At 44.2% G+C, this 22,424-nt stretch overlaps 1 protein-coding gene across 3 annotated transcripts in view; it reads right to left on the bottom strand.

Annotated features, from left to right (window-relative positions):
* Nucleotides 1-22,424, bottom strand: part of dpf3 (double PHD fingers 3) — an 88,420-nt gene that overhangs the window by 27,147 nt on the left and 38,849 nt on the right. For all 3 annotated transcript variants that reach the window (XM_060916324.1, XM_060916325.1, XM_060916326.1), the window contains exons 4-6: nucleotides 9,047-9,180; nucleotides 7,975-8,070; nucleotides 6,629-6,701 (exon numbers count right to left, since the gene is read on the bottom strand). In XM_060916324.1, coding sequence (XP_060772307.1) covers nucleotides 6,629-6,701; nucleotides 7,975-8,070; nucleotides 9,047-9,180 — 303 coding nt within the window. The remainder of the gene's footprint in view (nucleotides 1-6,628; nucleotides 6,702-7,974; nucleotides 8,071-9,046; nucleotides 9,181-22,424) is intronic.

Below are 22,424 nucleotides of genomic sequence, written 5' to 3'. Positions count from 1 at the left end.
GCCGTCTAGCCTCAGGACCGTCATAACGCCGTCTAGCCTCAGGACCGTCATAACGCCGTCTAGCCTCAGGACCGTCATAACGCCGTCTAGCCTCAGGACCATCATAACGCCGTCTAGCCTCAGGACCGTCATAACGCCGTCTAGCCTCAGGACCGTCATAACGCCGTCTAGCCTCAGGACCGTCATAACGCCGTCTAGCCTCAGGACCGTCATAACGCCGTCTAGCCTCAGGACCGTCATAACGCCGTCTAGCCTCAGGACCGTCATAACGCCGTCTAGCCTCAAGACCGTCATAACGCCGTCTAGCCTCAGGACCGTCATAACGCCGTCTAGCCTCAGGACCGTCATAACGTAGTCTAGCCATCAGACTGTCATAACGTCATCTAGCCATCAGACTGTCATAACGCCTTCTAGCCTCAGGACTGTCATAACACTGTCTAGCCTCAGGACCGTCATAACGCCGTCTAGCCTCAGGACCGTCATAACGCCATCTAGCCTCAGGACCGTCATAACGTAGTCTAGCCATCAGACTGTCATAACGTCATCTAGCCATCAGGACCGTCATAACGCCTTCTAGCCTCAGGACTGTCATAACACTGTCTAGCCTCAGGACCGTCATAACGTAGTCTAGCCATCAGACTGTCATAACGTCATCTAGCCATCAGACTGTCATAACGCCTTCTAGCCTCAGGACTGTCATAACACTGTCTAGCCTCAGGACCGTCATAACGCCGTCTAGCCTCAGGACCGTCATAACGCCATCTAGCCTCAGGACCGTCATAACGTAGTCTAGCCATCAGACTGTCATAACGTCATCTAGCCATCAGGACCGTCATAACGCCTTCTAGCCTCAGGACTGTCATAACACTGTCTAGCCTCAGGACCGTCATAACGTAGTCTAGCCATCAGACTGTCATAACGTCATCTAGCCATCAGACTGTCATAACGCCTTCTAGCCTCAGGACTGTCATAACACTGTCTAGCCTCAGGACCGTCATAACGCCGTCTAGCCTCAGGACCGTCATAACGCCATCTAGCCTCAGGACCGTCATAACGTAGTCTAGCCATCAGACTGTCATAACGTCATCTAGCCATCAGACTGTCATAACGCCTTCTAGCCTCAGGACTGTCATAACACTGTCTAGCCTCAGGACCGTCATAACGCCGTCTAGCCTCAGGACCGTCATAACGCCATCTAGCCTCAGGACCGTCATAATGTAGTCTAGCCATCAGACTGTCATAACGTCATCTAGCCATCAGACTGTCATAACGCCATCTAGCCTCAGGACCTTCATAAAGCTGTCTAGCCTCAGGACCATCATAACGCCGTCTAGCCTCAGGACCGTCATAACGCCGTCTAGGCTCAGGACCGTCATAACGCCGTCTAGCCTCAGGACCGTCATAATGCCGTCTAGCCTCAGGACCGTCATAACGTCGTCTAGCCATCAGACTGTCATAACGCCGTCTAGCCTCAGGACCGTCATAATGCCGTCTAGCCTCAGGACCGTCATAACGCCGTGTAGCCTCAGGACCGTCATAACGCCGTGTAGCCTCAGGACCGTCATAACGCCGTGTAGCCTCAGGACCGTCATAACGCCGTCTAGCCTCAGGACCGTCATAACGCCGTCTAGCCTCAGGACCGTCATAACGCCGTCTAGCCTCAGGACCGTCATAACGCCGTCTAGCCTCAGGACCGTCATAACGCCGTCTAGCCTCAGGACCGTCATCAGTGGCGTGCACAGATAGACACAAGGTGGTGCTCAAGCACCTGCCCCTCTGCCCTCTGTCCAAAAAAGTGCCCTTTTGAATTTTTTTTTTACAGTTTACTGAGGCCAATGTCAACATGATCTTTTAGAAAAGCCGCGGCATTAAAAGCGTGTGTGAAAATAATGTCCCGATGTGTGCCCCCTCCACACACACACCGGACCTCTGTCTCTCTTGCTCTGTCACGTGAACAAGCGTGCAGTCCATTCAATGTGAGGTTGCAGCAGCATAGCGTCCTGGAAGCCACGGCCTTGTCGTAGCGCAGACAACACATCGGGCAGTCAGTCAGCTCTTCCCCTGCCCCACCAGCCAGGTAACACATGAATCGAGTGAAAATGTATTGTTTGCCCTCTAAGCCCAAGCTGTAATTATTTTGTCGTGAAGTAGCCTGTCGCATACAGAAACAACTGCACATAAGTATTATATTTCTTGCTAGACCATTTTCAGATTTAGGAAAACAAAAATTTCTTTTTCTATTTTGTTCAACTAGAGATTCCTGGCAAAGTCAAAAAGCCTTGATGTAATAAATTAACATTAAGTGGTTGTTTTACACCTTTAAAAACTAAAATGGGTCAGTGGCGACCCGAACACAAGAGGAGGGTTAAATCTCAGACTTTTATAATAAGGTGTTCCACATGCACAAAAAAGTGCCCTTTTTCCCCCCAGAGCACTTGCCCCCCAAAATTTGTGTGCACACCACTGACCGTCATAACGTCATCTAGCCATCAGACTGTCATAACGCCATCTAGCCTCAGGACCTTCATAACGCCGTCTAGCTTCAGGACCTTCATAACGCCGTCTAGCCTCAGGACCTTCATAACGTCGTCTAGCCTCAGGATCGTCATAACGTCGTCTAGCCTCAGGATCGTCATAACGTCGTCTAGCCTCAGGACCGTCATAACGTCGTCTAGCCTCAGGACCGTCATAACGCCGTCTAGCCTCAGGACCGTCATAACGCCGTCTAGCCTCAGGACCGTCATAACGCCGTCTAGCCTCAGGACCGTCATAACGCCGTCTAGCCTCAGGACCGTCATAACGCCGTCTAGCCTCAGGACCGTCATAACGCCGTCTAGCCTCAGGACCTTCATAACGGCGTCTAGCCTCAGGACCGTCATAACGCCGTCTAGCCATCAGACCGTCATAACGCCGTCTAGCCTCAGGACCGTCATAACGCAGTCTAGCCTCAGGACCGTCATAACGCCGTCTAGCCTCAGGACCGTCATAACCCCGTCTAGCCTCAGGACCGTCATAACACCGTCTAGCCTCAGGACCGTCATAACGCCGTCTAGCCTCAGGACCGTCTTAACGCCGTCTAGCCTCAGGACCGTCATAACGCCGTCTAGCCTCAGGACTGTCATAATGTCGTCTAGCCATCAGACTGTCATAACGTCGTCTAGCCTCAGCACCGTCATAACGCCGTCTAGCCTCAGGACCGTCATAATGCCGTCTAGCCTCAGGACCATCATAACACTGTCTAGCCTCAGGACCGTCATAACATCGTCTAGCCATCAGACTGTCATAACGCCATCTAGCCTCAGGACTGTCATAACGCCGTCTAGCCTCAGGACTGTCATAACGCCGTCTAGCCTCAGGACCGTCATAACGCCGTCTAGCCTCAGGACCGTCATAACGCCATCTAGCCTCAGGACTGTCATAACGTCATCTAGCCATCAGACTGTCATAACGCCGTCTAGCCTCAGGACCGTCATAACGCCGTCTAGCCTCAGGACCATCATAACATCGTCTAGCCATCAGACTGTCGTAATGTCATCTAGCCATCAGACTGTCATAACGCCGTCTAGCCTCAGGACCATCATAACGCCGTCTAGCCTCAGGACCGTCATAACGCCGTCTAGCCTCAGGACCGTCATAACGCCGTCTAGCCTCAGGACCATCATAACGCCGTCTAGCCTCAGGACCGTCATAACGCCGTCTAGCCTCAGGACCGTCATAACGCCGTCTAGCCTCAGGACCGTCATAACGCCGTCTAGCCTCAGGACCGTCATAACGCCGTCTAGCCTCAGGACCGTCATAACGCCGTCTAGCCTCAGGACCGTCATAACGCCGTCTAGCCTCAGGACCGTCATAACGCCGTCTAGCCTCAAGACCGTCATAACGCCGTCTAGCCTCAGGACCGTCATAACGCCGTCTAGCCTCAGGACCGTCATAACGTAGTCTAGCCATCAGACTGTCATAACGTCATCTAGCCATCAGACTGTCATAACGCCTTCTAGCCTCAGGACTGTCATAACACTGTCTAGCCTCAGGACCGTCATAACGCCGTCTAGCCTCAGGACCGTCATAACGCCATCTAGCCTCAGGACCGTCATAACGTAGTCTAGCCATCAGACTGTCATAACGTCATCTAGCCATCAGACTGTCATAACGCCATCTAGCCTCAGGACCTTCATAAAGCTGTCTAGCCTCAGGACCATCATAACGCCGTCTAGCCTCAGGACCGTCATAACGCCGTCTAGCCTCAGGACCGTCATAACGCCGTCTAGCCTCAGGACCGTCATAACGCCGTCTAGCCTCAGGACCGTCATAACGCCGTCTAGCCTCAGGACCGTCATAACGCCGTCTAGCCTCAGGACCGTCATAACGCCGTCTAGCCTCAGGACCGTCATAACGCCGTCTAGCCTCAGGACCGTCATAACGCCGTCTAGCCTCAGGACCGTCATAACGTAGTCTAGCCATCAGACTGTCATAACGTCATCTAGCCATCAGACTGTCATAACGCCATCTAGCCTCAGGACCTTCATAAAGCCGTCTAGCCTCAGGACCATCATAACGCCGTCTAGCCTCAGGACCGTCATAACGCCGTCTAGCCTCAGGACCGTCATAACGCCGTCTAGCCTCAGGACCGTCATAACGCCGTCTAGCCTCAGGACCGTCATAACGCCGTCTAGCCTCAGGACCGTCATAACGCCGTCTAGCCTCAGGACCATCATAACGCCGTCTAGCCTCAGGACCATCAGACTATCATAACGTCGTATAGCTTCAGGACCGTCATAATGCCGTCTAGATACAACACTGTCATAACAATGGCTAGCTATAAGACTGACATAGCACCATGTAGCCATAATGCTGTCTAGCCTCAAGACTGTCATAATGCCGTCTAGCCTCAAGACCATCAGAACACCATCTAGACATAACAATGGCTAGCCATAAGACTGACACAGCACCATGCAGCCATAAGATTGTTGTAATGCTGTCTCGCCACGTGACGGTCATAACACTGTCTCACCTCAAGACTGTCATAACACGTCCTTGTCACCAGCAAACCAGTAGCTGCGATCACTCGTAAGTTTGCAAACATTAGTCTAAATTGTACAGTATATTGTGCAATTAAAACCATTACACAAGTTGCAAGAAAACCAGCTAACATTCAGCTAATAACTGTAAATAAACCAGGTAGACAGCTTTATTAGGTGTTATATAATTATAAAAATTACAAGTAACCAAACTCAGTTGTGAGCTCGCTAACAAATGCAAACTGCACAGAGACGTTTGTATTTTCACTCGGGGAAATATTTTTATGTAAATTATTAGCTTGAATTCTGTAGGAAGCGGTTGGTTTTGTTTGCTATATCAGCGAAGCTACACTTTGGCTCTCTGTAACGTCCGAGAAAACACAAAATGGAAAGCAGAGTCCGATACAACACGGAAAAGCAAAATCAGTTCATGCATGTTCATGCAGTTACAGTCTAGATTTGCAGTCGCGTAGCAGATTAGCTTGTATTCAGTGAAGCTAGTAGCATACAAGAAACAGCAACAGCATTCTTAGTCATGCGTTCTAGATTTTAGCAAGCAGCTGAACTACAGATGGAAACATGTCCGTAACGTGTTCGAGAGGGGTTCAGTGCAGCCGGTTTATTGTGTAAATACAGACTGCTAATTACGGCTAAAGCCGCGTCATGCCTAGTCATTTGCGTCATCTAAAAATCTGAGCAAGAGGATGATGTAGCCATGGCAGTATACCTGAGTCAGCCCTTTTTGAGTTATGCTTTTGTTTGTATCTGTCTGGAATAGAGAAGAAACAAAGCAAAAGGAGAGAAAGAAAAATAAAAACATTCAAAGATGCGTCTGGAATTTTTTTTTTTTTTTTTTGCCATGCTCGTGAGGATGACATCCATGCTGAAACGGGAAAAAAAAAACCCACATACACACAGCCTGAAGCATCAAACATATCAAAGTCACAGAAATGAAATGATGTTTTAATATATTTTTGACGCATTATGTAAATTTCTATATATAAAAATAAATTCCGATATAAATGTCGTTTAAAGCTGTGACTAATAATCTGCATAAAATAATATAAATGTGTTAATGTCTAAAAAATAATCTCTGAATATTTCAACACCTTTATTCTCATTAAAAATACTAGAATCTCTGAATATTTGTGCATAAGTTAATTGAAAGCATGAATATGCAAATGTGATATGCAAATTTCAATAAATTGACCGCCCACACAAACAGCTACAGTAGCTAGCTAGCTAAATGCAAAATGCTAGTAATTGAACTCATGGATACAACGTTCTTCAGATAGCTTGCATGCCAAAATATTCCCGTTACCTCCGTTAGAGCTAATTTAGTGACATCACAACCCATTTATGTAGCTCCGCCCCTAAAATCAGTTTTATACAGAAGTACTGAGAAAGTTTAGGTTTAAATAGTAGAATGTTGTTGGTTTTTTGTGTTTTTTAAATAGTCATGTTAACAAATTTAACCCAAATATAAAAAAAAAAATTCTGCTTTGTCACAATTAGCCATTAAATTTGAATTAATTTAAAAAAGGTTTTTTTGAGTTTCAGGAGAAACAGATGTGTGTGTGTGTGTGTGTGATGTGCTGATCAGCTCTTACTGTCACACACGTAGGGTTTGTCCTGCTCGTCACCCGTCACCGCCTCCGTCTTCTTACGGCTCGAACCTCGACCCTGAACACACACGTGCACGCACACTAACATTTATTTTGATTTGATTTAATCTTACAGTAATTAATATTAATGTAAGACAAGTCCAGATCAGATCTTTCATCACTTATAAAGCTTTCTTACAGACTGTAGATTTTCGAAGAGGATTTAACTCTTGAAGTTGAACAATAATGGTAATACAGGCTTTTCAAACACTTTGAACAAGCAGTATATATGTGATTTTTATTTTTTATTTTTAAGTAAGTCCATGAAACAATAATCATTTAATAAGCTGTTAATGAAATGAAACCAACAAAATTCCTTTTTCTATGAGATACAAATGAACCCTGATTCACTGATCTGCCTCATGCCCTGGGTTTATAAAGAAACTTGCCGTATAAAATGCAAATACACTACCGTTCAAAAGTTTGGGGTCACTTTGAAATGTCCTTATTTTTGAAAGAAAAGCACTGTTCTTTTCAATGAAGATCACTTTAAACTAATCAGAAATCCACTCTATCCATTGCTAATGTGGTAAATGACTATTCTAGCTGCAAATGTCTGGTTTTTGGTGCAATATCTCCATAGGTGTATAGAGGCCCATTTCCAGCAACTCTCACTCCAATGTTCTAATGGTACAATGTGTTTGCTCATTGCCTCAGAAGGCTAATGGATGATTAGAAAACCCTTGTACAATCATGTTAGCACAGCTGAAAACAGTTGAGCTCTTTAGAGAAGCTATAAAACTGACCTTCCTTTGAGCAGATTGAGTTTCTGGAGCATCACATTTGTGGGGTCGATTAAATGCTCAAAATGGCCAGAAAAATGTCTCGACTATATTTTCTATTCATTTTACAACTTATGGTGGGAAATAAAAGTGTGACTTTTCATGGAAAACACAAAATTGTCTGGGTGACCCCAAACTTTTGAACGGTAGTGTAATTTTGATGTAAACTTTCAACAAATTAAGTGTGACGAAAAAATAATATAATGTGTGGAACAAGTGAGGGGGAAAAAAGCACTTTTGTTCAGCAGTCCTGCTATAATAATAAAAATAACTTTATATGATTTAGTAAATTACGGTATATGGAATGGTAATTCCTGTTACTCAATGTTAATACAGTACTACTACAATTTCAAATTATAATTACATCTATTTCATTCGTTAATGAAGGGCGGGTCTAAAGTAATTAGAATTTACTGAGCACCGGACTGGCGAAAGTAAGTTTCCCTCTTTTTCCTGTTTTTTTCTTTCTTTCTGTGCATGATCATGTTCTCACGTGTCCCTGTCTCTCACCCTGCCTTTATTTCTCTGCTTCTTCTTCGGCGTCTCCACTTCGAAGTCGTCGTCGTCATGGAAACCGTCTCCGTTTTCCTCAGCCTCGAGCACCCTCTGCAGGAGGAGATGGAGAAGCAGCAGGATGAAAAAGAGGAGGAGCAGAAGGAGGAACAGGAGGAGGAGGAGGAGCAGGAAGAGGATGAAGAAGAACAGGAGGAGAAGCAATAGGAGGAGGCAGCGCATGAGGAGAAGGAACAGCGGGAGGAGGAGGAGCAGCAACATGATGGAGCAGAAGCAGGAGGAGGCAGAGCATGAGGACAAGGAGCAGGTGGAGGAGGAGCAGGAGAAGAACAGGAGGAGGAGCAATAGGATGAGGAGAAGGAACAGCAGGAGGAGGCAGCAACATGATGAAGCAGATGAGTAGCAGCAGCAGGAAAAGGAACAAGAGGAGGAGCAGAAAAAGAAGCAGCAGGATTAGATGGATGAGGAAGAAGAGGAGGAGCAGGAGGAGGCAGAGCAGGAGCAGCAGGTGGAGGTGGTGCAGGAAGAGGAGAAGGAGTAGAAGGAAGAGGATGGTGTAGCAGCAAGAGGAGAAGGAGGAGAAAGAAGAGGAGGAGGAGCAGGATCAAGAGGAGTTGGTGGTGGTGGAGGAGGAGGAGCAGAAGGAAGAGGATGTTGGGAAGGTTATTTCCCTTTATTTCCCAGGTTAGTGTGACACCACTGACTCTGACACACATCATTTATCACTTTAATAACTTCATAAAATAAAATTATAAATCACTGTGAGTTTATTAAGTGAAAGGAATTCTAGAATATTCTCCATCGTTTTTTTTTTTTTTAGATTGAGATTTATTTTCCCGTCTCACTCTACACAGGACTGAAGTGTGACAGAAGAGTGGAATTCTTTAGTCGTGACATCAAAGCAGGCAGGAAAACAGGAATAAGGTTTCAGAGCCTGAAGAGAAAACTCAAATCTACAGAAATACAAAAAGATCTAAAATATCTGTAAAAAAATAACAAATAGCTGAAATGTACCATGACACGTGTGATACAAATCTGGATATATACTTACGCACACGTGTGTGTTTACCTGAATCTCCAGCAGAGTCTCTTCCTCCTTGGAGCTGCTGCTCCTTTTGTCCAGAAGGGCGTCTCCTCTGATCAGCGCCTCCAGAGCCGTGGCCTCCACCGGGGGAGTTTCTCTCTTCGGCATCAACTCTGCTTCTGAGAGAGAGAGAGAGAGAGAGAGAGAGAGAGAGGACAAGGGAAAGTGGTCAGAAAAGCAAAGTAAAAAGTCCACTTGTATTTCCTCAAAGCAATAAACAGCATCAATAAATATCTATATGTGAGAGAGCTGGAAAAGAAGGAAAGATCGATAGAAAAGTACGTAGGATAGAAACGGAAGGAATGAAGGATAGAGAAAGAAGGTAAGGACTTAAAGGAGAGGAAAGGAAGTAAGAAATAGGGATAAAGGGAAAGAAATACAGAATACAAGGAGGAGGAATTTATGGGAGGGAAGGAAGGAGGGAAGAGAGAGACAACTAGAAAGAAAATAAAAAAAGAAAGAAATTAACAATAATTAATGAGAGAGAGATGAAGAACAAGAGAAAGAAAATACAAAATGGTAGTTGGTAAATCTGGCAGGTGGCGCCACCGTCTTAACAACATTTATGCGCACTGACCTGGGGGACGCGGTGTGTGAGTTTGATCAGAATCCGATCAATCCTGTAGGAGGAGGAGCGATTTTCGTAAATTGTGGACAGACGGATGATGACGGACGATGTGTGATTGCATCAGCTCTTCCGGCCTGACCTGCGGCCAGATGAGCTCATGAAATGAAAGTGTGTGTGTGCGCGCGCGCACGTGCACTGATGTCATGACCTGTCCTTCATACATTTATTTATTCTGTCAATCAGCTGTCAGGACTCATGAAAGGAGAAAAACCTCCAGGTGCTAAAGATGAGCGAGATGAGGGGCAGGGAGAGACAGAGAGAGAATGAACAGGTAGGTTCGAGACACAGAGAGGTGAGAGGGAGGGAGGGAGAACAGAGAGAAAGAGAATGGAGTGGTAAGAGAGAGAACAGAGAATAGAGAGGGAGAACAGATAGGTTCAAGGGAGAGAGAGAAAGAGAAAACAGAACAGAGAATGGAGAGAGAAAACAGGTTCAAGGGAGAGAGAAGAGAGAGGGAGGAAAGAGAGGGAGAAAAAACAGAGGTTCGCGCGAGAGAGAGAAAAACAGAAAATAGAGAGAGGGAGAACAGGTTTGAGAGAGAGAAAACAGGTTCAAGGGAGAGAGAAGAGAGAGGGAGGAAAGAGAGGGAGAAAAAACAGGTTCGAGAGAGAGAGAGAAAAACAGAAAATAGAGAGAGAGGGAGAACAGGTTTGAGAGAGAGAGAAAACAGAGGTTCAAGGGAGAGAGAGAAAACAGGTTCAAGGGAGAGAGAAGAGAGAGGGAGGAAAGAGAGAGAGAAAACATGGGTTCGAGAGAGAAAAACAGAAAATGGAGAGAGAGGGAGAACAGGTTTGAGAGAGAGAAAAGAGGTTCAAGGGAGAGAGAGAACAGGTTCAAGGGAGAGAGAAGAGAGAGGGAAAAAACAGGTTCGAGAGAGAGAAAAACAGAAAATGGAGAGAGAGGGAGAACAGGTTTGAGAGAGAGAGAAAACAGAGGTTCAAGGGAGAGAGAAAAAACAATAGAGAGGGAGAATAGAGAAGTTTGAGAGGGAGGGAGGGAGGGAGGGAGAAAACAGATGGGTTCAAGGGAGAGAGACAGAGAGGGAGAACAGAGAATGGAGAGAGAGAAGGGAAAGAAAACAGATAGGTTCAAGGGAGAGGGAGAAAACAGGTTCAGGGAGAGAGAAAAAACAATAGAGAGAGAGGGAGAATAGAGAAGTTTGAGAGACAGGGAGGGAGGGAGAGAAAACAGATAGGTTCAAGGGAGAGAGACAGAGAGGGAGAACAGAGAATGGAGAGAGAGAGAAGGGAAAGAAAACAGGTTAAAGGGAGAGAGAGGCGTGCCCTTTGCCCTCCTGCCCCATGCTTTGTTCTCTGCAGATGTGAACATCACAGCGTTCTCCACGGACACTTGAGGTTTGTGTGTTCGGTGTGTTTTGTGTCCTTGTGATTCTTGTCGTCCGTCAGCGTGACCCTGATTGCGAGTGCTGCACTCATCCTCTTACATCTACAACCTGCTTTCACCGCAAATCATCAGGCAGTGAACACGTCGAGTCCAAACTGTTCGATCACGGCGCTCTCCTGTCCTCAGAGTAGTGCGCCGTCAGTTCCAGCTTTTCCACTCAGCAGGAACGAAGGAACAGCTGGAGGGTGACGTCCAGCTCGTCCACCATGTTTGTGTTTATGTTCAATGAGAAAGGAACGACAGAATGAAGAAACAGTGAGTAAATGTTCGCGCTCCTGAGAGCTGACACTGTCTCAAGATCTTCTGGGACTGGATCATGGATTCATGACATCATGATGCTCAGAGTCAGCGACTTAATTCCAATCAATCGCAATTTAAAAAGTCCTTTGACTTCAGGAACGTATTCGGAACGTCGAAAAAATTCCTCCTCCACGGATGTGTTGGGGTTTTTTGCCCCCTTAGTGCAACAAGCACTGTGTTTACTCGTTGTGCTTTTTGTTTACTTTGCCATGTTCCTTCGTTTTGGCCTCGTCTCCGCCCCGTTGCGTCACTCCTCTGTTACCTAATGTGTGCACCTGCTCCGTGTTTCGCCATGAATTAGTTTGTCTGTTGTGACATTGCGAATTCTGATCACGCTCTTCGTCTTATGTTTCTGGCTTCTCGTGTTTTTCTAGTTCCTATTCTTCTTTGCGTTTAGACCCATGCCTCCTTCCACAAACACGCACACACCTTACACACATTGTGTACATTCGACAGTAAAACGTGAACAACATAAAAACTGACGATAGAGTTGTCATAAAAAGACAATGTAAAGAAATCCAGAACAACACGGGGGTTTTTTTGGTTATCTTTTTATAAAAATAGCACTTGAGCCAGCATATTATTATTAACAACATGTGGAGAAGTCATGGCCTAATGGTTAGAGAAGTAGCTTTGGGACCAAAAGGTCATTGGTTCAATTCCCTGGACCAGCAGGAATGGCTGAAGTGCCCTTGAGCAAAGTACCAAACCCCCACCTGCTCTCCACGTTGCTCTGGATAGGAGCGTCTGCTTAAATGCCATTAATGTAATTAGATTTTTTTTTTCAATATTGTGTCCCGAGACCATCAGTGTTGCATCACATGCATGTGTCATGGTCATGTTTCAACATCTTTGTACAGTTGATAAGTTGAAAGAATGCAGGTTACGCCATCTTGGGGACATAACATAGTACTAGAAAGAACTAGATAGAACTCGACGCCAATGGTGTCGATGGGGACGCCTCCGCCCGGTAGATTACATGCCTTATTAAGTTGTGATTTGGGGATAGACATTTGACCTCACAGTAATCTTGACCTGGTGAAATTACTTGTATCAGCCTTGGAGATATTGTGTTCACAAGGTTTTCAGACAGACATTTGACCTCACAGTGACCTTGACCTTAGACCTTTTGGTCTCAAAATCTAATCAGTTCATGTTTGTCCCAAAGCGCACAAATGATGAAAGTTTAGTGAAATTCCTTTCATTAGCCTTTGAGATATCGCGTTCACAAGGTTTCGGGATGGACGGACGCACGGACAGACGGACAACCCGAAAACATAATGCATCCTGCATCTTACGGTGGCGGAGGCATAAAAATAACTAGACAGAGACTGTGACTAAAGTCACGGTAATCTGTGCTAACTAACCTTTGTCAATTGAAGGTCAAGAAAAGTTGCGCCCTGAACAAAAAAATAAAAATAAAAAGATTGAAAAAAATCATGAACATTAACGTTTGGAAAAAAATCCCGTTTTTCATGGATCAGTGATCCAGATCAGCACCAAAAGTCACAGCAACATAATTCATCCCAGAGGTGTTCTTCATGTGATATTTGGTGGTGATTGGTTGAAAACTGAGAGAGAAATAGCGTCCAAAAAAAAACGTTAGGAGAATAAGAATAATAAAGTAGGAAGATCCTGAGTGAGAGTAACAATTTGCGCTACCACAAATTAAATCTGGCATCAGCCTAAACAGGAAGTGGACGAGTGTGTTTGGAGAGTAGGTCCGATTAAAGCAGGAGCATCCCAACGTCCCAACAACATCTCAAAGAGCTGCGAAGGATTTTAACCAGCTTCAGTCTTCCTCAATTTTTGTTTTTATTTAAGCATTTGCCAGGTAGATCGGTTAACTCTGATTTGTGGTCTTGAATTCGTTGCATAACCCACATCGGTTTTTCCCATTAGCCTGTTGTTGCTAGTGCGAATTACAGTAAGCTGAGAGGAGGTGTTACTGGCTGCTCTCCAGGATCAGGATGAAATTCTCAAATGTTCTGCCCAGGATACAGAAACCGTAACAGGCTTTGTGTGTACATCTGAACTCGGCTCTGACTCCCTGATCATAAAACACACTGATGAGAACAATAGTGACATGTACAGTGTCTTGCAAAAGTGTTTGTCCTGTTTTGTTGCATGACAAGCTGGAATTAAAATGGATTTTTGGAAGGTTAGGACCATTTGATTTACACAACATGCCTACAACTTGTAAAGGTGAAAACTGTTTTACTGTGACACAAACAATAATTAAGATGAAAAAACACAAATCAGGAGTGTGCACTCACCCCACCTTTTGCTGCAATTCCAGCTGCAAGTCTCTTGGCGTATGTCTCTATTAGCTTAGCACATCTAGCCACTGGGATTTTTGCCCGTTCCTCAAGGCAAAACTGCTCCACCTCCTTCAAGTTAGATGGGTTGTGTTGGTCTACAGCAATCTTCAAGTTATGCCACAGATTCTCAATTGGATTGAGGTCTTGGCTTTGACTCGGCCATTCCAAGACATTTAAATGTTTCCCTTTAAATCACTCCAGTGTAGCTTTAGCAGTATGTCTCAATCTTTCCTTCAGTGCCATCCATCTTTCCTTCAGTCCTGACCAGCTTTCCTGTCCCTGCAGATGAAAAACATCCCCACAGCATGATGCTGCCACCACCATGCTTCACTGTAGGAATGGTGTTCTCAGGGTGTTGGGTTTGTGCCACACATGGCGTTTCCCATGATGTCCAAAAAGATCAATTTTTGTCTCATTTGACCAGAGAATCTTCTTCCATGTGTTTGGGGAGTCTGCCACATGCTGTTAGACAAATTCCAAACGTGTTTTCTTAAGCAATGGCTTTTTTCTGGCCACTCTTCCATAAAGCCCCGCCCACTCTGTGGAATGCATGGCTTAAAGTGGTCCTATGGACAGATACTCCCATCTCCGCTGTGGGTCTTTGCAGCTCCTTCAGTGTTATCTTTGGTGTCTTTGTTGCATCTCTGATTAATGCCCTCCTTGCCCAGTCTGTGAGTTTTGGTGGGTGGGGCCTTCTCTTGTCAGGTTTGTAGTGGTGCCATATTCTTTCCATTTTGCTATAATGGATTTAATGGAGCTCTGTGGGATATTCAAAGTTTGGGATATTTTTTATAACCCAACCCTAATCTATACTTCTCCACAACTTTATCTCTGACCTGTTTGGAGGTTCCTTGTTGCTTGCAGAGTCAGGGTCCTTCCAGAACAGGTTGATTGATACAGACATCATGTGACAGATCATGTGACACTTGGATTGCACACAGGTGGATCTTAACTAATTATGGGACTTATGAAGTGAATCGGTTGGAGCAGCTCTTATTTGGGGTGAATATGAAAGGGGGTGAATACTTATGCACACTCCAGATTTCTGTTTTTCATCGTAATTATTGTTTGTATCACAATTTAAAAAAAAAAAAAATTCACCTTTAAAGTTGTAGTCATGTTGTGCAAATCAAACGGTCCTAACCTTCCAAAAATCCATTTTAATTCCAGCTTGTAATGCAACAAAACAGGACAAACACCAAGGGGGATGAATACTTTTGGAAGACACTATTAATGTACGAATGATGTGTGTTAATGACACGTACATCTGAACTTTCTCACTCTAGTACACAATCTGAAATTATTATCTTAAATGTTCCTTTTTTTTCATTGTCTAAGACCAAAGTCTCAAACGGTCCTTCATGTGTTGTTGAAAGATTTTTAAAATAAGTTTTAATAATAATATTTCAAGGTTACTATATGCAAATGAAATACACATTACAGCTGAGAACAGCGCTAAAGCTGCTCCACCAAGTACTAAAGAGCTTATAAGACAGTTATAGAGACGGGTTTCAAGACGACAAACTTCTACAGTATTTATATCACCTTTTTTAAAAAAAAATATATTAACAGACACTAAATTACGTATAATTACGTATCCCTGCTCACTATACAGGTCACTATATACAGTGAAGACGCCATTTTGTAGTGCTGTCCGAAACCTTAGTGAGGATTATTTACACCGTATATAGTGCACTCAAAGTATCCCACAATGCATCACGAAAACAGTATACAACGATGGTCACTAACCAAAGCAATATATCCCATCATGCATTGCAGTCGCACTGAAATAAATCAGAATCAACCAGAATCAAGCCTTGTTTGGAAGTATATTATTGGAATGACCTTAAACGCCTTGTTTGGATACATATTTGCCACTTGGCACAGGTGATTTGCTTTCGTATCAAAAGCAATCAGGGAGGTCTGTCCTTGAACTAAGAACAGTGCAGTCCAATCTGGAAATATTGGAAGAGCGAGGCTGAAACATATCCTTATATAGTGTAAGTCTGGCATTGGTGGAATACTGCAAAAATGGATGATTTGAGATTTGGAACCGGTTCACTCTGAAGAAGTAGAAAAAGAAACCTTTATTTGTCACATGCACACTTCAAGCACAGTGAAATTCATCCTCTGCATTTAACCCATCTGAAGCAGTGAACACACACACACACTCAGAGCAGTGGGCAGCCACACTACAGCGCCCGGGGAGCAGTCAGGGGTTCAGTACCTTGCTCAAGACCTAACTGCATGTCTTTGGACAGTGGGGGAAACCAGAGTACCCGGAGGAAACCCACGCGGACACGGGGAGAACATGCAAACTCCACACAGAAAGGCCCTCGCCGGCTGCCCTAGTGTGTGTGTGTGTGTGTGTGTATATATATATATATATATCTCATCTCATTATCTCTAGCCGCTTTATCCTGTTCTACAGGGTCGCAGGCAAACTGGAGCCTATCCCAGCTGACTACGGGTGAAAGGCGGGGTACACCCTGGACAAGTCGCCAGGTCATCACAGGGCTGACACATAGACACAGACAACCATTCACACTCACATTCACACCTACGCTCAATTTAGAGTCACCAGTTAACCTAACCTGCATGTCTTTGGACTGTGGGGGAAACCGGAGCACCCGGAGGAAACCCACGTGGACACGGGGAGAACATGCAAACTCCGCACAGAAAGGCCCTCGCCGGCCACGGGGCTCGAACCCGGACCTTCTTGCTGTGAGGCGACAGCGCTAACCACTACACCATCGTGCCGCCGTGTGTGCATATATATATATATATATATATATATATATATATATATAGTGGCATGCAAAAGTTTGGGCACCCTTACTGAAAATGTCTGTTACTGTGAATAGTTAAGTGAGCAGAAGATGAACTGATCACCAAAAGGCATAAAGGTAAAGACGACGCATTTCTTTTCAGCGTTTTCTGCAAGATTTGTGTATTATTTTTGTTTTGTACAATTGGAGAGTGAAAAAAGAAAAGGAACACCATGCGAAAGTTTGGGCACCCCAATACATTTGAGTTCTCAGGTAACTTTTACCAAGGTTCCAGACCTTAATTAGCTTATCGAGCTGTGGCTTGCTCAAATTCTTCGTTAGGAAAGTTCAGATGATGCAGATTCCAAAGCTGTATAAATTCTCTGACTCCTCAAACTTGTCCCTAAAATCAACAGCCATGGGCTCCTCTAAGCAACTCCGTCGCATTCTGAATAATAAAATAATTGATGCTCACAAAGCAGGAGAAGGCTACAAGAACGTAGCAAAGTGTTTTCAGGTAGCTGTTTCCTCAGATTGTAATGTTATTAAGAAATGGCAGTTAACAGAAACAGTGGAGATCAAGGTGAGGTCTGGAAGATGAAGAAAACTTTCTGAAAGAACTGCTCGTTGGATTGCTAGAAAGGCAAATAAAAACCCCTGTTTGACTGCAAAAGACCTTCAGAAAGATTTCGCAGACCCTGGAGTGGTGGTGCACTGTTCTACTATGCAGCGACACCTGAACTAATATGACCTTCATGGAAGAGTCATCAGAAGAAAACCTTTCCTGCGTCCGAGCCACAAAATTCAGCGTCTGTAGTTTGCAAATGAACATCTAAATAAGCCTGATGCATTTTGGAAACAAGTCCTGTGGACTGATGAAATCAAAATAGAACTTTTTGGCCACAATGTGCAAAGGTATGTTTGGAGAAAAAAGGGTGCCAAATTCCAGGAAAAGAACACCTCTCAGACTCTGAAGCATGGGTGTGGATCGATCATGCTTTGGGGTCGTGTTGCAGCCAGTGTCACAGGGCACATTTCATTGGTCGAGGGAAGCATGGATTCAAATAAATACCAGCAAATTCTGGAAGCAAACATCACACCACCTGTAAAAAAGTTGAAGTTAAAAAGAGGTTGGGTCTGACAATAAGACGATGATCCAAAACACACCTCAAAATCTACAATGGAATCCCTCAAGAGGCACAAGCTGAAGGTTTTGCCCGGGCCCTCACAGTCCCCTGACCTAAACATCATTGAAAATCTGTGGATAGATCTCAAAAGAGCAGTGCATGCAAGACAGCCCAGGAAACTTGTAGAACTGGAAGCCTTTTGCAAGGACGAATGTGTGAAAATCCCCCAGGTAAGAACTGAAAGATTATTAGCTGGCTACAAAAAGTGTTTACAAGCTGTGATACTTGCCAAAGGGGATGTTACTAGGTATTAACCATGCAGGGTGCCCAAACTTTTGCTTTGGGCCCTTTTCCTTTTTTGTCATTTTGAAAATGTAAAAGATGAAAATAAAAAAAATTGTTTTTGCTTAAAATATTAAGGGAATGAGTCATCTTTAACTTTATGCCTTTTGGAGATCATTTCATTTTCAACTTGCTTAACTGTTCACAGTAACAACAATTTTGACCGGGGTGCCCAAACTTTTGCATACCACAGCTGCTTATTGATTTCTGAGTTCTCCATCTGGTGTTGGCCCTCTCACATGCTACACACAGGCTATCATTGTCTGTATCAGTGGGGAACCATCAGAGCCTTCAGAGAAAGCCCAGACATATCAGAACTTCAAATCTTATATTTAATTTCTTTCATGATTTTATTATAATTATTCTCTTCTAATTCTATTTCGGCCTCATTTTCTATCAAATTTGCTTCAGAAATGAAAACATTAAAATTGAGTTATCCAGTGAGATTTTGTTTGTTGTCTCAAGGCTGAGAAGAGTTTACAGCTGATCACTCATTGGTTAGGACTTCACCGCCGGGACAGAAGGCCATGGCAGTGTATGTTTATGTTGACCAATCAGATTTTGATTTCTAGTGGGAAGGACCAAAAATTTATCACCCTTGACCTACTCGAAGCCCAACGCTAGCTTAACTGCAAATCAGCGCGGCAGTGAAGTCAACCTTCCAGCCAGTGTAGCGTTCATCAGTAGTGTTAGCGAATGCTAATAAAGTGATCAAGCCAGTGTTATCGAGAGCTACAGACTAACGACCGAGAAACTAAGATTTCTATCTCCAGACTCTTCTTCCACGCACAGTATTTTTCACTCAGACGCAAGTATTCATTTCCCTGTGTAACTTACTGAGTTACTTTTAAAATCGACATCTCCACACAACGGTGCGACCTGGCAGCCTGCTACTAAGGGCCTCTGCATGCTCTTGCGACAAGGCTTTCGCAGACAGCTTTTCGCAAACACTTGTAATTTATCGTTGAGCGGGGAGTAATAGGCGTGCGCGATGTTATTCACAGCCACAACGCAAGGGGGCGCGAAATCGCTAGGAGTAGTTGGTGGGTGTGGTTAGTGGAGTGTTTATCCTCCGGTTACCTATAATGACTAGAACCGGAGTCGTATAGATGTATGTACTTCCTCACTTCCTCGATCAACCGCTCTTCGTGCTGCTCCATCTTCGCTCGTGTTTTTAAAAATGGCGGTAGTGAAAACAAACCAAACCGGGAAAGTAGGGAAGCGGAAGTGCGTGTACAGCGGATGTAGAGTGGACCAATCAGAGCCCTCTTGTCTGCGATGCTGTCTGCGAGGCTTCTGCGGTGGTCACAATTTTTGGGAGGTGCGCGCAGAGCGTCTGCGAAGGTGTGGGGGCTACGCAGACACCATCTGCGACACCGTCTGCAAGGACTGCGTTGTCAGCATAAATTAGCCTTAATCCCTTACAAAATCCTTTGTCCTGTTGCTTTTTTGGTGTCTGGCTAAGGTTTGGCTGAGCTCAAGTCCCAGCTCTAATAGTAACAGTTCGCCACTGGTCTGTACATAATGAAGGCTTGTATGCGACATACGTACATTTCCAACAATGTGAAACAATTCAGTGACTGTGCCTGTAATGTATCACATAAAAGTTTGTGCTCTTTACAACAAATACATTCAGTGTCGGTTTTCTGCTGGACACACTTTCCACATCAGCACCAGATTGCTCCCGAACCCTTTTTTCCGCCTTCCTGACTTTGTTCTTGCAAATCACCGCTGATTTCATTCTGAGAATCATCTCATGATTTGCTGCTGAAACCGTTTCCCAGATGCGGAAAGTCCTTTTTCCGAGGTTCGTACAGATATCTGGTTTCTCCGCCGTCCATACTGACTCGAAGGTGACACTTTTTCATCTGACGAAATGGTTTACATCGACGACACTTAATTTCCAGTACGTGGCTATCAACAACTTCACATCACATCCTGGATCAAGGGCGCCACTCGAAATTTTGGGCCCGATGAAAGAATCTAATATCTCCCCCCACCCCTTTTTACATTTCTGGTAACCTGACTTCTTCATGAAGTTCATTCAATCTACTGATGGTTCACCATCAATTCTGCTTCTCCTGTGTGCAGCTAACGTTAGTGCTGGATTGGAAAGCAGCAAACCTAATGCAGGGTCACGCTCTGGCTCCGCCTACACAAGACTGTATCATGTAATGAATCGGGAGGGGGTGAAATATAAATATAAAGAAAATATAAATATTCTAATAATTTTGTGGAAAATAGAAAACCAAAGCAGAAGGTTGTTGTATTTGTTTGTTTTAAGAGACAAAATTGATTCAATAAAAAAATAATAATAACTTGCACATGGGGGCGGCACGGTGGTGTAGTGGTTAGCGCTGTCGCCTCACAGCAAGAAGGTCTGGGTTCGAGCCCCGTGGCCGGCGAGGGCCTTTCTGTGTGGAGTTTGCATGTTCTCCCCGTGTCCGCGTGGGTTTCCTCCGGGTGCTCCGGTTTCCCCCACAGTCCAAAGACATGCAGGTTAGGTTAACTGGTGACTCTAAATTGACCGTAGGTGTGAATGTGAGTGTGAATGGTTGTCTGTGTCTATGTGTCAGCCCTGTGATGACCTGGCGACTTGTCCAGGGTGTACCCCGCCTTTCGCCCGTAGTCAGCTGGGATAGGCTCCAGCTCGCCTGCGACCCTGTAGAACAGGATAAAGCGGCTACAGATAATGAGATGAGACTTGCACATGGTAATATTGTCCTCTAAGGGGCCCTCTGTCAATGCTGGGCCCTCAGAATCGTCCTGGACACCATATTGGTTGCTCACGTGCAATAAAGCTTGATGTGCTTTTTGTACTTTTAAGCTGCTTATTATTAATCAATCAATCATCTGGCTGCACTTGTGTAAATTATTATAATTCGGGCTTGTACTATCGATATCGATCGTGTTTAAATGCTGGACCGGGACCCTTTAAGTTCTATGATGAGCTAAAAAAAAGTAATATAAAACTAAAAATAACTTTAAAAAAAAATCCCCATTTTATAAATGTAATTTCAAAGCATCTTATTTTTCATTATAGTACACAAACATGTCAATTTATAATATAATACGCAATATAATACTGTATAACTCATTTAAATTATAATATGTTTATTCCTGAAATAATGATGATGATGATGATGATGATGATAATAACACAATTTTGCTACATGTTTGTGATTGTAATTCCTGGGAAACACCTCCAGGAACTTGGGCCTTTTCCTGGAAACCTGTAGACACAATAATAATGACTTCCTCTCAGACGTGCAGTTCAGGAAAAGATGGCGCCAAATGCCTTTCAAAGAAATATTTTGGGAAAAAAAAATATTTTTGTTCTTCAAGTGGAGTACATAGTTCATGATCAATTAGATTTCTGTGGCTGTGTACCGGAGAGAACGTTCAGGACGTTAACGAGTAACAGTGGTTCAAGGTTGCAGGATAAAATCCGTGTGTTTACTCAGCTCCAGTGTCAAAGTGGAGGTTTTATGATTTGAGGAACCTGAATAACGAGGGCAGTGGAGCTGTTAAAGGAGCTGGGAACACTTACGGAGTCATTATAAGGGGGGAAAAAAAGCCCAACATAAACTGAGCTTATGGAGTTGAAGCGCTGTACAGCTGACTGCTTTGGTATTTTAAGCAGAACCATGTTTTTGTACAATGCGAGCTGTTTGAACAGTGATCGTGTGTGTCATGGCAGAGCAGATCAAACTCTTTCCAAGTCCCTCGAATAAAATTTAAGATCGAGTTTCAGCGCTGAGAGAGAAACAGGGACGGTGTCCAACTCCAGAGTCTTTAAACATCACGTATCGGTGATAGTGCTACGTTTTACATCAGTCCTGGAGACAAGAGGTGTGAATTGCTCTCTCTTTATATTCACCTGGTTACATATTGCTACACCGACCGATAAAGCCGTTATCATCAACTGATATGAGCTAATCGCAGATAAATCAGTATGGGCGTTTATCCCAGCTCATAAATGACAAAATCGAAATGCAGAGCCGGAAGATGGATCCTTTTAACCATGTTTTGAGTTGTCATTGCATAATTTGTCCACCGGAGGGCACACTGCAACTCCACTGTTGCCAACAATCAGCTGATCCAAGCAGACTCGAGCAGCTTAGCAGCAATGTGTCAAACAGATGAAGACGTTCAGAGATGTACAAATCGTGGGGTTTTTTTTGTTTTGTTTAACTGAAATTTTTTTTTTTACAGTTTCTATATTAAAAAATAAAGTAAATAACCCTAAAGTATTTAATAGTTATATTACAACTGCACATATTCTATATTTGAGTGATGAAGTTTGGGTGATGGATTACACCGCGGTTTTCATCATATGTTCGCCATGGGGACTCAACATGCTATGACTACATGCTACAACGCTACGAGTGTTTTTACCGACCCCTGTATTACCGACACTGTCCGATGTGCTCAGGAACAGTCGGGGCTCTGAGTGTTTTTTTAATGACCCCT

This window comes from Neoarius graeffei, chromosome 3 (genome assembly GCF_027579695.1).
Source record: "Neoarius graeffei isolate fNeoGra1 chromosome 3, fNeoGra1.pri, whole genome shotgun sequence".
Lineage (NCBI taxonomy): Eukaryota > Metazoa > Chordata > Actinopteri > Siluriformes > Ariidae > Neoarius > Neoarius graeffei.
The sequence above is the reverse complement of the archived record's forward strand: the minus strand, read 5'-3'. Positions and strand labels throughout refer to the sequence as shown.